This window comes from Rana temporaria, chromosome 8 (assembly GCF_905171775.1).
Source record: "Rana temporaria chromosome 8, aRanTem1.1, whole genome shotgun sequence".
NCBI classification, from domain to species: Eukaryota; Metazoa; Chordata; class Amphibia; order Anura; family Ranidae; genus Rana; species Rana temporaria.
The window spans coordinates 182,014,859-182,032,672 of NC_053496.1; the positions used below are offsets into that span (position 1 = coordinate 182,014,859).

Consider the following 17,814-nt stretch of genomic DNA (forward strand, 5'->3'; position numbering starts at 1 on the left):
CTAGATCCCCCATCATCTGATAAACACATAGAAACAATGTATTCAGTCAGTGTGTGTGTTTCCTACAGATGGATCCAGTAGAGAGATGTCCCCGTCCTCTGGATTTCCGGGATTCCACACAGGAAGATGAGACCATCCCTCACCATCATCAGGTAGGTGAAGCTGAGCATGTAGACCTACAAAAAATCATTCCATACTTTGACAGAACACATGTCTATGTAAAGTTTTTCCTTTGAATAAGTATATTCTGTTATCTTTGGGGTTTAGGGTGAAGAACGGAAAGACATCAAAGTTGAGGTTAAAGAGGAAGAAGAAGAGAGGTTGGTGAGTGGAGATCAGCAGCCTATGGAGGATGGTTGTCCTCTGTATTCCCGGGATTCCACCCAGGAAGATCACACCTATAAAGAGAATGATCAGGTAGATGGGACTGGGGGTAAAGAACTTGAAAATAGTTCTATGAGAGGACATTCTTCTATGTAATCTCTTGTTCCTATTTATAAATCTTTGGGGTTTAGAATGAAGAACGGAAAGACATCAAAGTTGAGCATAAAGAGGAAGAAGAAGAAGAGAGGTTGGTGAGTGAAGATCAGCAGTCTATGGAGGAGGGGGAGGAGATGATGGAAAGTAAACAGGAGGAATCTTCTCTACATAAGGACACAAGTAAGTTATAAACACTAAATCCCAAAAAACTTCGACATTTTTATATAATTATACGAGTATAAAATATGAATTTAGGTGCCGGATTGTTGGGTTGAGTCAAATTTCCCAACTTCTTCATCTCCAGCTTTATGATCCATCTTCATCAATGCCTACAAAACCATGGGGCCGTTTGGAAGGGGTTAAAGGTTATTGGGAGATTTGGGGTCTTTTTGAAGAGGACCTGTCATCCTTTATTTATATTACAAGGGATGTTTACACTCTTTGTAATAGGAATAAAAGTTATTTAAAAAAAGGGGGGGGGGTGTGGGGGACAGTGTAAAAATTCAAAATTAAAGGTAAAGGAGAGATTTGGGGATTTTGGGACCCCTGATGTCTCAATAAAGAGGACCTGTCATCCTTATTTCTATTACAAGAGATGTTTTTCTTACAGATGGACGCTTTGTTCTGAAAACCTCGGAGGGAGATCCGAATTTACCTCAAGATTTCAAGGCAGAAGATGATGACATCACACAATGTTCTCCAGGAGAAGATCCCATTATTCCAACCACACATCACAGACTTTCCCATCTGGAGGGATCAATGGATCCTTCTAATCCTGAGGATCCTTCTAATAAATCCCATACTATGACGTCAGATGTCCATCTATCCCATACTATGACATCAGATGACCATCTATCCCACACTATGACATCAGATGTCCATCTATCCCACACTATGACATCAGATGACCATCTATCCCATACTATGACCTCAGATGTCCATCTATCCCATACTATGACCTCAGATGTCCATCTAAGTTCTCACAGTGCCGATCAATCAACACATCCACCCAAATCCAAGGAGTCTTCTTTATATAACAGGAGTCACACAGGGGAGCGTCCCTTTTCATGTTCCGAGTGCGGAAAGTTTTTTGCTACCAAAGGAACACTTGTTCGACACCTAAGCATTCACACGGGAGAGCGTCCTTTTCCATGCCCAGAGTGTGGGAAGTGTTTTATTAGGATGGGAGTTCTTCGTGCACACCTGAGGATTCACACGGGTGAGCGTCCTTTTTCATGTTCAGAGTGCGGGAAATGTTTTTCTGACAAAGGAACACTTGTTAGACACCTAAGCATGCACACGGGAGAACGTCCTTTTTCATGTTCAGAGTGCGGGAAATCTTTCATTAGGATGGGAAGTCTTCGTACACACCAGAGAATTCACACTGGTGTGCGTCCTTTTTCATGTTCAGAGTGCGGGAAATGTTTCATCGAAAAAGCAAAACTTATTGGACACCAGAAAAGTCACACGGGGGAGCGTCCCTTTTCATGTCCTGAGTGTGGGAAATGTTTTACTACAAAAGAGGGCCTTCATAGACACCAGTCAGTTCATACTGGTGAGCGTCCTTATTCATGTTCAGAGTGCGGGAAATGTTTCGCTTTGAAAGAAGACCTTGTTAAACACCAGAGAAGTCACACGGGTGAGCGTCCCTTTACTTGTTCAGAGTGCGGGAAATGCTTTCTTAGGGTTGATCACCTTCTTAAGCACCAGAGACGTCACACGGGTGAGCTTCCTTTTTCTTGTTCAGAGTGCGGAAAATGTTTCGCTGAAAAGAACAGACTTCTTATACACCAGAGAATACACACAGGGGAGCGTCCTTTTTCATGTTCAGCGTGCGGGAAAAGTTTCATTGACAAAAGAGTACTTCAAACACATCAAAGATGTCACGCTGATCAGCATCCTCATTCATGTACGGAGTGCGGGAAATCTTTCACTGATGATGGAGGACTACGTAGACACCAAAAAATTCACACGGATGAGTGTCCCCATTCATGTTCAGAGTGCGGGAAGTGTTTCACTGATAATGGAAAACTTCTTAGACATCAGAGAATTCACACAAGTGAGCGTCCTTTTTCATGTACAGAGTGCGGGAAATGTTTCATTGATAAAGGAACACTTCTTAGACACCAAATAACTCACACGGGCGAGCGTCCTTTTTCATGTTCAGAGTGTGGGAAATGTTTCACTCAGAAAGGGAGCCTTCTTCTACACCAGAGAAGTCACACGGGCGAGCGTCCTTTCTCATGCTCAGTGTGCGGGAAATGCTTCCCTAGGGCTGATCACCTTCTTTCACACCAGAGAACACACACAGGGGAGCGTCCTTTTTCATGTTCCGAGTGCGGGAAATGTTTTACCGTCAAAGGAAAACTGCGTGAACACCAGAAAAGTCACACGGGTGAGCGTCCTCATTCGTGTACGGAGTGCGGGAAGTGTTTCCTTGATAAAGGAACACTTCTGAGACATTGGAGAATTCATACGGGCGAGCGTCCTTTTTCATGTTCGGAGTGCGGGAAATGTTTTACTATAAGAAAGAACCTTCTTAGACATCAGAGACTTCATACCAGTTAGTGTCCTCTTTCATGTTTATAGTGCGGGAAATGTTTTCCGGGTTCACCCATCTGACCACGGAGCCCGAGACCGCTGTAACAGGCGGGGGAACCAATGACGTTCCTCCCCATCTGGGAACCGAAAGCGACGATGGGTCCTGATTTCCGGGTCCTTCTCTCTGCTTACCTGATTGGCCGCATTGGAGGTCACCGGAGGGTCTAATAGACTCCAGATCTCTCCATAAAGAGGACCTGTGACGGCCCATGGGATGTTGTTCATTTCTTATGATAGCAATAAAGTTAAAATAAAAAAAAATTGTGTAAAATTTTTTTTTTAGATGAAATAAAGATTTAAAAAAATGAACCCCTTCAACGCCGGACACTTTCACCCCTTCCTGCCCAGGACAATTCTCAGCGCTCTCACACTTTGAATGACAATTACGCAGTCATGTGACATTTCTATCGTTTTTCTGAGACAGAAGAACTTTTATTTGGTGGTATTTGATCACCTCTGTTATTTTTTCATTTTTTTGTTGAACAATCGAAAATTCAAAAAATAAAATATTTTTTTTTCTTAGTTTCTGTTACAAAATGTTGTAAATAACAATTTTTTTCTCCTTCACTGATGAGGAGACACTATATGCAGCACTGATGGGCACTAATAGGTGGCGCTAATGAGGCTGCACTGATGGGCATTGATAGACGGCACTGATGGGCACTGTTGAGGCTGAACTGATGGACACTAATGAGGAGACACTAACAGGCGGGCGCTGATGGGCATTGATGAGGCTGTACTTATGGGCACTGATGAGGAGACAATAATAGGTGGCACTAATGAGGCTACATTGATTGGCAGTAATGAGGAGACACTGATGGGCACTGTTAAGGCTGCACTGATGGACACCTATGAGGAGACTCTAAAGCCTCGTACACACGATCAGTCCATCCGATGAGAACGGTCTGAAGGACTGTTGTCTTAGGTTAACCGATGAAGCTGACTGATGGTCCGTCACGCCTACACACCATCGGTTAAAAAAACGATCGTGTCAGAACGCGGTGACGTAAAACACAACGACGTGCTGAAAAAAACGAAGTTCAATGCTTCCAAGCATGCGTCGACTTGATTCTGAGCATGCGTGGATTTTTAACCGATGGTTGTGCCTATGGTTAAATAACCTATGGGGCCCACACACCATCGGTTTTGACTGATGAAAACGGTCCCTCAGACCATTGTCCTCTGGTTAACCTATCGTGTGTACGAGGCCTAATGCCGCGTACACACGACCGTTTTCTGGGTTTTAAAAAAGTTTTTTTTTTTTTTTAATGTCGTTAAAAACTACCGTGTGTGGGCTCCAGAGCATTTTTCACGACGTAAAAAATGGGCATTAAAAATTTCGAACATGCTCTAATTTTTCACGACGTTTTTAACATCGTAAAAAACGGTCGTGTGTGGGCTTTAACGACGTGAAAAAAACACGCATGCTCAGAAGCAAGTTACGAGATGGGAGCGCTCGTTCTGGTAAAACTACCGTTCGTAATGGAGTAAGCACATTCATCACGCTGTAACAGACAGAAAAGCGCGAATCGTCTTTTACTAACACGGAATCAGCTAAAGCAGCCGAAAGGGTGGCGTCATCCGCATGGAACTTCCCCTTTATAGTGCCGTCGTACGTGTTGTACGTCACCGCCAGTGGCGGCCCGTCCATAGGGGGCGCTCGGGCGCCGCCCCCCCAAGCTGTGTAAAAAAAAAAAAAAAAAATTTTTTTTTTTTAAAAAAATGTCACTTTAAGAGTGACCAGGCGCCGGACATGCGGCGGTCTATGGGAAGCTTCCCAGCCTGCAATCAGCTGATCGCAGGCTTGGAAGCTGATTTGCCCGTGTTTAGGGCGTGTGCAGGGCGCAAGCTGTGCGCCCGCACACACTCCCACTGTCATTTGATTTGCTAGAATGCATGGTGTTCTCATGGGATTGGCTCGGCGGGGACCGAAGGAGAGGTCAGTGGGCAGTGCCATTAATATTATATCACTTCCGGTATTCTGGTGTTATCTGGAGCGCGTGTGGGGGCATCATAGAGGAGCGGCGCCAACCATTGAAGGTAAGGAACAGACCGGCTCCTTCCCCCACTCCAGCACCAGCAGCACCCCCGCATCCATTGCCTGCCAGCCCCGCCACCACCACCGAGCCCCACCGCAGCTGAATACTTCTCTCTGCGCTAGTACTGCCAGTGACAAGCAGCAGCGGCGGCCCCCCCCCCACCCGGAGTTCACTCCGAGTCCCGCCGCCACACTCCGCTCCGGATCAGCAGTGTGCACTCGCAACAGCTTCGGGTCCCCCCCCCCCCCACTTCAGTGTGCCGATCAGACGTCTGATCGGCACATTGAAGTGTGGGGGGGGGGGGACCTGAAGCTGTTGCGAGTGCACACTGCTGATCCGGAGCGGAGTGGGTCTGGGCGGCAGGACTCGGAGTGAACTGGGGGGGGGGGGGGGGGGGGAGAGGGGCTGCCGCTGCTGCTTGTCAGTTGTCACTGAACTTAGATGACAGAGCTCGGAGTGAACTGGGGGGGGGAGGGGGGCTACTGCTTCTGCTTCTCACTGAACTTACACACTGACAGGACTCGGAGTGAACTAGGGGGGGAGGGGAAGGGGCCCCCTCCCCTCCCCCCCTAGTTCACTCCGAGTCCTGTCATTGTGTAAGTCTCCTCTCCTCCCCCCCACTTTCTCTGAAGTTCACACTGCCCGAGCGGAGCTGGCGCTGCTAAGGTAAGCCAGCCAAGCCACAGAATTCAGTTCAAAATGGATTTGATTTGATTTATTGCCCCATTAGGTCATCAGCGGACAGCGGTGCACTGCCTGATCCCCACCCATTCACCTTGGAGCCTGTTATTGTATTTAGACTGCTGGGACTTGTAGTTCTCCATCATCTCCTGGGGCTCAGGTGCATGCAATCCACCCTCTATGGGACTACAAGTCCCAGCAGTGAGAAAAACTGAACAAATATGGTGGATTGCATGCACCTGAGCCCCAGGAGATGATGGAGAACTACAAGTCCCAGCAGGTTATAATATAAAGCTCCGAGGTGGATGGATGTCTGGACAGTGACAATTGATGGGCACAGTGGTGACAATTGATGGGCACAGTGGTGACAATTGATGGGCACAGTGGTGACAATTGATGGGCACAGTGGTGACAATTGGTGGGCACAGTGGTGACAATTGGTGGGCACAGTGGTGACAATTGGTGGGCACAGTGGTGACAATTGGTGGGCACAGTGGTGACAATTGGTGGGCACAGTGGTGACAATTGGTGGCATGGCACAGTGGTGACAATTAGTGGCACAGTGGTAACAATTGATGGCATGGCACAGTGGTGACAATTGGTGGCACAGTGGTGACAATTAGTGGCACAGTGGTAACAATTGATGGCATGGCACAGTGGTGACAATTGATGGCATGGCACAGTGGTGACAATTGATGGCATGGCACAGTGGTGACAATTGATGGCACAGTGGTGACAATTGATGGCACAGTGGTAACAATTGATGGCATGGCACAGTGGTGACAATTGATGGCACAGTGGTAACAATTGATGGCATGGCACAGTGGTGACAATTGGTGGCACAGTGGTGACAATTGATGGCATGGCACAGTGGTGACAATTGGTGGCATGGCACAGTGGTAACAATTGATGGCATGGCACAGTGGTGACAATTGGTGGGCACAGTGGTGACAATTGGTGGCATGGCACAGTGGTGACAATTGGTGGCACAGTGGTGACAATTGATGGCACAGTGGTGACAATTGATGGCACAGTGGTAACAATTGATGGCATGGCACAGTGGTGACAATTGGTGGCACAGTGGTGACAATTAGTGGCACAGTGGTAACAATTGATGGCATGGCACAGTGGTGACAATTGATGGCACAGTGGTAACAATTGATGGCATGGCACAGTGGTGACAATTGGTGGCACAGTGGTGACAATTGGTGGCACAGTGGTGACAATTGATGGCATGGCACAGTGGTGACAATTGGTGGCACAGTGGTAACAATTGATGGCATGGCACAGTGGTGACAATTGATGGCATGGCACAGTGGTGACAATTGATGGCATGGCAAATTGGTGACAATTGATGGCATGGCACAGTGGTGACAATTGATGGCACAGTGGTAACAATTGATGGCATGGCACAGTGGTGACAATTGATGGGCACAGTGGTGACAATTGGTGGCACAGTGGTGACAATTGGTGGCACAGTGGTGACAATTGATGGCACAGTGGTAACAATTGATGGCATGGCACAGTGGTGACAATTGATGGCACAGTGGTGACAATTGATGGCACAGTGGTAACAATTGATGGCATGGCACAGTGGTGACAATTGATGGCACGGTGGTGACAATTGATGGCATGGCAAAGTGGTGACAATTGATGGCATGGCAAAGTGGTGACAATTGATGGCATGGCAAAGTGGTGACAATTGATGGCATAGTGGCTGTGTTTGATGGCATGGCACAGTGGTTGCGTTTTGATGGCATGGCACAGTGGTGATAATTGATGGGCCCAGTGAGGCTGCAATTGTTTTATTTTTTTCGATTGCGCCCCCCCAAACAATTTGAGCAATTGGTGGCACAGTGGTGACAATTGATGGCACAGTGGTAACAATTGATGGCATGGCACAGTGGTGACAATTGATGGCACAGTGGTGACAATTGATGGCACAGTGGTAACAATTGATGGCATGGCACAGTGGTGACAATTGATGGCACAGTGGTAACAATTGATGGCATGGCACAGTGGTGACAATTGGTGGCACAGTGGTGACAATTGATGGCATGGCACAGTGGTGACAATTGGTGGCACAGTGGTAACAATTGATGGCATGGCACAGTGGTGACAATTGGTGGGCACAGTGGTGACAATTGGTGGCATGGCACAGTGGTGACAATTGGTGGCACAGTGGTGACAATTGATGGCACAGTGGTGACAATTGATGGCACAGTGGTAACAATTGATGGCATGGCACAGTGGTGACAATTGGTGGCACAGTGGTGACAATTAGTGGCACAGTGGTAACAATTGATGGCATGGCACAGTGGTGACAATTGATGGCACAGTGGTAACAATTGATGGCATGGCACAGTGGTGACAATTGGTGGCACAGTGGTGACAATTGGTGGCACAGTGGTGACAATTGATGGCATGGCACAGTGGTGACAATTGGTGGCACAGTGGTAACAATTGATGGCATGGCACAGTGGTGACAATTGATGGCATGGCACAGTGGTGACAATTGATGGCATGGCAAAGTGGTGACAATTGATGGCATGGCACAGTGGTGACAATTGATGGCACAGTGGTAACAATTGATGGCATGGCACAGTGGTGACAATTGATGGGCACAGTGGTGACAATTGGTGGCACAGTGGTGACAATTGGTGGCACAGTGGTGACAATTGATGGCACAGTGGTAACAATTGATGGCATGGCACAGTGGTGACAATTGATGGCACAGTGGTGACAATTGATGGCACAGTGGTAACAATTGATGGCATGGCACAGTGGTGACAATTGATGGCACGGTGGTGACAATTGATGGCATGGCAAAGTGGTGACAATTGATGGCATGGCAAAGTGGTGACAATTGATGGCATGGCAAAGTGGTGACAATTGATGGCATAGTGGCTGTGTTTGATGGCATGGCACAGTGGTTGCGTTTTGATGGCATGGCACAGTGGTGATAATTGATGGGCCCAGTGAGGCTGCAATTGTTTTATTTTTTTCGATTGCGCCCCCCCAAACAATTTGAGCACCAGCCGCCACTGGTCACCGCGCTTTGCTAGAGCATTTTTTTTTCACGATCGTGTGTAGGCAAGGCCGTTTTTTTACTGATCGGGTTGAAAAAAACATTGTTTTTTCTAGACCATTAAAAACTTAATTTTTTACAACCCGAAAAACGGTTGTGTCTATGCGGCATAATAGGTGGCACTGATGGGCACTAATGAGGACACACTACTAGGCGGTAGGGATGAGCCAAACACCCCCCAGTTCGGTTCTCACCAGAACCTGCGAACAGACCAAAAGTTTGTGTGAACTTTAGAACCCCGTTGAAGTCTATTGCCGCGTACACGCAACCATTTTTCAGGTTGTAAAAAATGACGTTTTTAATGGTCTAGAAAAAACTACATCTTTTTCAACCCGATTATTGTTAAGCCGGTCTTGCCTACACACGATCGTGAAAAAGAAAATGCTCTAGCAAAGCGCGGTGACGTACAACACGTACAACGGCACTATAAAGGGGAAGTTCCATTCGGATGGCGCCACCCTTTGGGCTGATTATGCTGATTTTGTGTTAGTAAAAGACGATTTGCGCTTTTAAGTCTGTTACAGCGTGATGAATGTGCTTACTCCATTACGAACGCTAGTTTTACCAGAACGATCGCTCCCGTCTCATAACTTGCTTCTGAGCATGCACGTTTTTTTCACGTCGTTAAAGCCTACACACGACCATTTTTTACGACGTTTAAAACCAACGATGATGTGAAAAATTAGAGCATGTTCTAAATTGTTAATGCCCATTTTTCATGTCGTGAAAAATGCTCTGGAACCTACACACGATCATTTAAAAAAAACTTCATTTTTTACAACCCGAAAAAACTGTCGTGTGTACGCGGCATATGGGACTCGAACGTTTATAAACCTAAAGTGCTAATTTTAAAGGCTAATATGCAGGTTATTGTCATAAAAAGTGTTTGGGGACCCGGGTCCTGCCCCAGGGGATATGTATCAATGCAAAAAAAGTTTTAAAAACTTCAGTTTTTTCGGGAGCAGTGATTTTAATAATGTTTACAGTGAAACAATAAAATTGAAATATGTTCCTTTAAATTTCGTACCTGGGGGGGTGTATAGTATGCCTGTAAAGTAGTGCTCGTTTCCCGTGTTTAGAACTGTCTGCACAAAATGTCATTTCTGAAGGAAAATAAGTAATTTAAAACTACTCGTGGCTATAATGAATTGTCAGCTCCCGACAATACAGAGAAAAGTCATTCATAAAAAAATAATGCTTGGGGGTCCCCCCAAATTCAATTACCAGGGCCTTCAGATCTGGTATGGATATTAAGGGGAACCCTGCGTCAAATAAAAAAAAAATTATGTGGGGGTTCCCCCCAAATATTTATTCCAGACCCTTTAGGTCTGGTATGGATTTTAAGGGGAACTCCACCCCAAATTTAAAAAAAAAATTCCCCCCCAAAATCCACACCAGACCCTTTATCTGAGCACGCAACCTGGCAGGCCGCAGGAAAAGATGGGGTACGAGAGAGCGCCCTGCCCCCTCCTGAACCGTACCAGGCCACATGCCCTTAACATTGGGAGGATGCTTTGGGGGTCTGTGGCCCCCTCAAAGCACAATGTCCCCATGTTGATGGGGACAAGGGCCTCATCCTCACAACCCCTGCCTGGTGGTTGTGGGGGTCTGCGGGCGGGGGGGCTTATCAGAATCTGGAAGACCCCACACTCTCGGTCTCCACTCCAACGCTGTCGGTATCCTGCGAAGGGTGATCTCCTCTCCGGGGTCCAGCGATGAGAAGATCTTCTCTTCATCCAGGTCCAGGATCCAGCGATGAGATGTCCATCCACATATATATATATATATATATATATATATATGAAATAAAGTCCTCTGTATATTGCTAATGAAATTAAAACAGTATTATAAAACAGTAAAATAAACCATATATTTATATAAATATTTTCATGTATAATCTGTGAGTGTAATCATCGATATAACCTGAAAGAAGAATGGACGGACCACAAGGCAGAGGGCAAAATGATGGAATGTAACATAGGTTGCGATATGTATATTCAACACAAAGTGGCGATCTAACGTATTGTCAGTGGAACGCAAAGACAGGAAGTGATGTCAGTTGCAGACAGGAAGTGATGCAAGAGTATAAAAAGGAAGTTCCGGGTGAGAGGTGAATCAGAGGGGAAGTAGAGAACTTCCTGGAACTGGCAGCAATAGAGGTAATAAGATCGTATTTTATATTTACACCCAGTAACCCTCCCCCCATAAAAGGAATAGGGGGCACTCTTTTCATCTATAGGAAAAGAGATTTACCCTCCACATACAGAAAGGCTTCTTCACAATAAGAGCTGTTAAAATACGGAATGGACTCAGGAACAAGTACTGGGCGGCTCCGTAGATTGTTTTAAAAAGTAGTTAAATTTCTTTCTAAACGCAAAAAATATAACTAGATATTTAATTTTTTGGGTTTTATATTTATTAAACATTTACAGGATATTAATATTTTAGGTTTTTAGGTGATAACATGCTTGAGGTGATGGTAGCCGTATTATGGACCTTGAAGAGTTGAAATAGATCATTGTTTTGTGGGATGTCTACGGTTCCAGCAACCAATGACTGCTGAGCAAGCGGGGATATGGTACATAAGACTCGTGGACTGACGGTCCGGACAGGAACCTCGCTCAGTCCGTGTTTGGACCGCGATCCGCCATTTAATGACGGCTGCTCTAAGTCAACTGTGGGTATAGGAATCTACGTATATATGGAGGTTTCCTATTCATTTATTTTTTCTATTGGTTAAACAAGTCTTTTCAATATTTTTTGAAGCCATTAATCCAACGTGAGGAAGGGGAGTATTTAGAAGGACACATGGACAATCAGCTGCCCCTCACATCACCGGGTAAGAGGAGACTTTATTGTAAAGGAGAGAGCAGTACGGAGGCTCCACCTAGATCCCCCATCATCTGATAAACACATAGAAACAATGTATTCAGTCAGTGTGTGTGTTTCCTACAGATGGATCCAGTAATGGGAACCCACCAGAGAGATGTCCTCGTCCTCTGTATTCCCGGGATTCCACACAGGAAGGTCACACCATCCCCCACCATCACCAGGTAGGTGAATCTGAGTATGTAGACCTAAAAAAATCATTCCAAGCTCTGACAAGACATTCTATGTAATCTTTTTCCTTTGAATAAATGTATTCTATCATCTTTGGGGTTTAGGATGAGGAACTGAATGACATCACAGTTGAGGTTAAAGAGGAAGAAGAAGAGATGTTGGTGAGTGGAGATCAGCAGTCTATGAAGGAGAGAGGTCTGCTGTGTTTCCGGGATTCCCCCCAGGAACATCAGAACTCTACAGAGGATGATCAGGTAGATGGGACTGGGCAAAAAGAACTCAAAATGTGTTCTACGAGAGGACATTCTACTATGTAATCTCTTGATACTAAAATGTTCTTTATCTTTGGGATGTAGGGTGAAGAACCAAAGGATATAACAGCTAAAGAAGAGGAAGAGATGTTGGAAGGTGGAGATCAGCAGTCTACGGAGGAAAGAGGTCCTATTAGTTCCTGGAATTCCACCCAGAAAGATCACAGTTACAAGGAGAATAAGCAGGTAGATGGGACTGGCCAAATAGAACGCAAAACGAATTTTAAGTAGACATTCTTCTATGTAATTTCTTGTTCTAAATGCATTCCATTATCTTTGGGGTTTAGGGTGAAGAACGGAAAGACATCAAATTTGAGGTTAAAGAAGAAGAAGAAGAAGAAGAAGAAGAAGAAGAAGAAGAGCGGTTGGTGAGTGGAGATCAGCAGTCTATGGAGGAGGGAGGTCCTCTGTATTCCCAGGATTCCACCCAGGAAGATCACACCTATAAAGAGAATGATCAGGTAGATGGGACTGGGGACAAAGAACTCGAATATAGTTCTATGAGAGAACATTCTTCTATATAATCTATTGTTCCTTTTCTATCATCTTTGGGGTTTAGAGTGAAGAAAGGAAAGACATCAAAGTTGAGGTTAAAGAAGAAGAAGAGAGGTTGGTGAGTGGAGATCAGCAGTCTATGGAGGAGGGGGAGATGATTATGGAAAGTAAACAGGAGGAATCTTCTCTACATAAGGACACAAGTAAGTCATAAACACTAATTGTCGAAACACTTCACTTTTTTATTTCATTATATGAGTATAAAATATGTGTTTACATTGTTGGGTTGAGACAAATTTCCCAACTTTTTCATCTCCTCCAGCTTTATGACCCATCTTCATCCATTCCTACAAATTGAATGCACTGATACAGATACAGTACATACCTTGTGTTACATTTGTGTCCCCCAACACAATGGTACCCTCCTGATCATGATATCAATACATTTTATGATAATAGTTATAATACTGACTAATCATTTAGATGGGAGCCCCTCTACTAGTGGACCTCCTCCATTACTAAGGATACCACATCTCGGCTGACCAAAGCCAGGCAACTGTGTGCCGGAAATAGGCTGTTTGTAAAGCTGGCACCCCACCTTGCTCTGTAACAGAGATGGGCCGAAACGCCCACCCCCCCCCCCCCCTGGTTCGCACCAGAACTCCAGAATATGTTAAAAGTTCTGACCCGAGCCACAAATTCTATTAAAGTCAATGGGGCCCGAACTTGAAAAATGATAAGTCCCCAACTTGAAGGCTTATATGTAAGTTATTGGCCATAAAAAGGGGTATGGGGTTCAGGTACTGCCCTGGGGGACATGCATCAATGCACAATGTTTTATAAACAATAAAAATGAAAAATTCCTTTAAATATAGTGCCTGGGGGATCCCCTTAGTCTGCCTGTAAAGTGGCGCATCTTTACCATGTATAGAACCTGCTGCAGCAAAAAACTGACATTTATAAAGAAAATAGGAAATAGGCTGTGTGTAAAGCTGTCATCCCACCTTGCTCTGTAACAGAGATGGGCCAAAATGCCCCCCCGGTTCGCACCAGAACTCCAGAATATGTAAAAAGTTCTGACCCGAGCTACAAATTCTATTAAAGTCTATGGGATCCGAACTTGAAAAATCATTAGTCTCCATTTTGAAGGCTTAAATGTAAGTTATTGGCCATAAAAAGGGGTATGGGGTTTGGGTACTGCCCTGGGGGACATGCATCAATGCACAATGTTTTTTAAACAATAAAAATTAAAAATTATTTTAAATATAGTGCCTGGGAGTGCCCTTAGTCTGCCTGTAAAGTGGTGCATCTGTAGCATGTATAGAACCTGCTGCAGCAAAACTGACATTTATAAAGAAAGAAAAATTATATATAAATTGCGGCAATACAATACCATTGCCGGCAATATAAAAATAAAAAATGGCGTGGCGTTCGCCCCCCAATCCATACCAGGACCTTATGCCCTGTACACACGATCAGTTTTTTCCGACAGGAAAACCGTATTTTTTTTCCAGCAGGAAAACGGCTCAAAATTGTCTTGCATACACATGGTCACGCTTAAATTCAGAACGTCAAGAACACGGTGACGTACAACACGTATGCCGAGATCAATGAAGTTCAATAGGCAGTTCGGCTCTTCTGCATGCGCGTTTTTTTTGCACGTCATAATTGCATACAGACGAACGCGATTCGCAATAGGAATTTAAGACTTTCATTTTAATTTTATTTTTTATTCAAAAATTGGTTGTCTTACAGATGGACGCTTTGTTCTGAAAACCTCGAAGGGAGATACAATTTTATCTCCAGATTTCAAGGCAGAAGATGATGACATCACACAATGTTCTCCAGGAGAAGATCCCATTATTCCAACCGCACATCAAAGACCTTCCCATCTGGAGGGATCAATGGATCCTTCTAATCCTGAGGAATCTTCTGATAAACCCCATACTATGACATCAGATGTCCATCTATCCCATACTATGACCTCAGATAACCATCTTAGATCAATGGATCCCTCCAATCCTGAAGAACCTTCTGATAAATCCCATACTATGACATCAGATGTCCATCTATCCCATACTATGACTTTAGATGTCCATCTATCCCATACTATGACATCAGATGACCATCTATCCCATACTATGACCTCAGATGCCCATAAATCCCATACTATGACATCAGATTTCCATCTAAGATCAATGGATCCTTCTAATCCTGAGGAACCTTCTGATAAATCCCATACTATGACCTCAGATGTCCATCTGAGATCTAACAGTGCGATTCAAGCAAGCCATCCATCCAATCCCAAGGTGTCTTCTTTATTTGATAGGGATCCCACGGGTAAGCGTACTTATTCATGTTCAGAGTGCAGGAAATACTTTGCTGCCAAAATAACACTTGTTCGACACCTAAGGAGCCACACAGGGGAGCGTCCTTTTTCATGTTCGGAGTGCGGAAAATGTTTCACTAGGATGGGAATTCTTCGTACACATCAGAGAATTCACACTGGTGAGCGTCCTTTTTCATGTTCAGAATGCGAGAAATGTTTCATCGATAAAGCAAAACTTATTGGACACCAGAAAAGTCACACGGGGGAGCGTCCCTTTTCGTGTTCCGAGTGCGGAAAATGTTTCACTACGAAAAAGAACCTTCGCAGACACCAGTCAGTTCATACCGGTGAGCGTCCTCATTCATGTTCAGAGTGCGGGAAATGTTTTGCTCTGAAAGAGGACCTTGGTAAACACCAGAGAAGTCACATCAGTGAGCGTCCTTTTACTTGTTTAGAGTGCGGGAAGTGCTTTCTTAGGGTTCATCACCTTCTTAAGCACCAGAGACGTCACACGGGTGAGCGTCCTTTTTCTTGTTCAGAGTGCGGGAAATGTTTCGCTGAGAACAGCGGCCTTCTTCTACACCAGAAAACACATACGGGGGAGCGTCCTTTTTCATGTTCAGTGTGCGGGAAATGTTTCGCCGAGAACAGCAGACTTCTTATACACCAGAGAGTACACACAGGGGAGCGTCCTTTTTCATGTTCAGTGTGCGGGAAATGTTTTACTAGCAAAAGAGGACTTCTTAGACACCAAAGAAGTCACACGGATCAGCTTCCTCATTCATGTGCAGAGTGTGGGAAAAGTTTCAGTGATAAAGGAAAACTTCTTATACACCAGAGAATTCACACGGGTGACCGTCCTTTTTCATGCACAGAGTGCGGGAAATGTTTCATTGATAAAGGAAAACTTCTTAGACACCAGAGAGTTCACACGGGTGAGCGTCCATTTTCATGTCCAGAGTGCGGGAAATGCTTCACTTTGAAAGAAAGCCTTCTTAGGCACCAGAGAATTCATACCGGCGAGCGTCCTTTTTCCTGTTCAGTGTGCGGGAAATGCTTTCCTAGGGTTGATCACCTCCTTTTACACCAGAAAATACACACAGGGGAGCGTCCTTTCTCATGTTGAGTGTGCGAGAAATGGTTTACTGACAATAGAGGGCTTTGTATACACCGAAGAAGTCACACGGACGAGCGGCCTCATTCACGTTTGGATGCGGGAAGTGTTTCACTGATAAAGGAAGAGGATTCCTCACTTCCGGGTCCTCCTCTCTGCTTACCTGATTGGCCGTGTTGGAGGTCACTGGAGGGTCTAATAGACTCCAGGCTGACAAAGGAACCCTGGCACCGCCGCCTTTCCCGGGTTCACCCGTCTGACCACGGAGCCCGGGGCCGCTGCAACCGGCGTTCCGCCCCCTCTGGAAACCGAAAGCGACGAGGGGTCCTGATTTCCGGGTCCTCCTCTCTGCTAACCTGATTGGCTGCAATGGAGTCAGTCTAGACTCCAGACTGACAAAAGAGCCCTAGCACCGCCGCCTTTCCCGGGTTCACCCGTCTGACCACAGAGCCCGGGACCGCTGCAACCGGCGGGGGAACCAATGATGTCCCCCCCCTGGGAACCAAAAGTGACGAGGGGTCCTGATTTCCAGGTCCTCCTTTCTGCTTACCTGATTGGCTGCATTGGAGGTCACTGGAGGGTCTAATAGACTCCAGATCTCTCCATAAAGAGGACATGTCATGGCCCATGGGATGTTGTTCATTCCTTATGATAGCAATAAAGTTAAAACAAAAAAAATGTAAAAAAAAAATATTAAAAAATTAACCCCTTCAATACCGGGCACTTTCCCCTCTTCCTGCCCAGGACAAGTTTCAGCTTTCAGCGCTGTCATACTTAAATGACAATTCATGCAACACTGTACACATATGATGTTTTTTTTTAAAAATAGAAGCTTTCTTTTGGTGGTATTTAATCAGCACTGGGGTTTTATTTTTTTGCTAAACAAATTAAAAAGACCAACATTTTTTGAAAAAAAAAAGTTTTTCTAAGTTTTTGTTATAAAATTTAGCAAATTACAAGTTTTTCTCCTTCACTGATGAAGCTGCACTGATGAAGCTGCACTGATGAGACACTAATATGCAGCACTGATGGACATTGATAGGTGGCACTGATTAGCAGCATCGATGGGCACTGATTGGCAACACTGGTGGGGACTGGCCTGGATTGCTGATGGAGCTGCACTGATAATCAATGCACTGAATATATGTGCAGACCCCCCTGTCAGGGGAGCCGCTTATCGACTCTCCTCTACTCACGCGCTGTCAGCATGAATAGAGGAATGCCGATAGCGAGTTTCCCCATTGAAGTCAATGGAAACTAAAATTATTTGTTCCACATTGACTTCAATGGCATGCAATACCGCATGCGACCAGAGGTGGCGGAGGGGCGCCAGAGAGCCTCTGAAACGGCCGGAAAGGCCCGGGGACAGCTTGGCTGACCTCGGAAAGGCTTGAGAACGGAGTATTTCTGAGCATTTCCGAACGGCGCCGTTCAGCTCCGGCGCCCCCCCCCTCACCTCAGGCCAAACGCGGTACTGCACACCGCTTTGGCCTAAATCCTACTAGTTTTGCAGGAAAACCGAGTTAGGATTTTTTAACTGTGTTACTCGCAATCCGAGGTTTCCACTGTATGGTTACAATGGACATACACATGCGCAAGGCAAATCCTAGGACAGA

The 17,814-nt window shown here is 45.4% G+C and overlaps 3 protein-coding genes and 1 long non-coding RNA gene across 4 annotated transcripts in view; 3 read left to right on the plus strand and 1 right to left on the minus strand.

The window, feature by feature from the left end:
- Positions 1–17,814, minus strand: part of LOC120910202 (gastrula zinc finger protein XlCGF26.1-like) — a 1,148,070-nt gene that overhangs the window by 697,995 nt on the left and 432,261 nt on the right. The gene's annotated exons all lie outside the window — the stretch shown is intronic.
- On the plus strand, positions 312–16,914 carry LOC120910017 (gastrula zinc finger protein XlCGF26.1-like). Its single transcript, XM_040321853.1, has 4 exons — positions 312–417; positions 516–571; positions 12,870–12,958; positions 14,511–16,914. The coding sequence occupies exons 1-4, from the start codon at positions 346–348 to the stop codon at positions 16,208–16,210; spliced, it is 1,917 nt and encodes a 638-aa protein (XP_040177787.1). The 5' UTR covers positions 312–345; the 3' UTR covers positions 16,211–16,914.
- LOC120910064 (gastrula zinc finger protein XlCGF26.1-like) lies at positions 1,381–3,352 on the plus strand. Its single transcript, XM_040321915.1, has one exon. The coding sequence runs from the start codon at positions 1,405–1,407 to the stop codon at positions 3,046–3,048; it is 1,644 nt and encodes a 547-aa protein (XP_040177849.1). The 5' UTR covers positions 1,381–1,404; the 3' UTR covers positions 3,049–3,352.
- LOC120910288 lies at positions 10,755–11,728 on the plus strand. Its single transcript, XR_005741494.1, has 3 exons — positions 10,755–11,048; positions 11,338–11,566; positions 11,656–11,728. It is a non-coding gene; the product is annotated as an uncharacterized LOC120910288 (long non-coding RNA).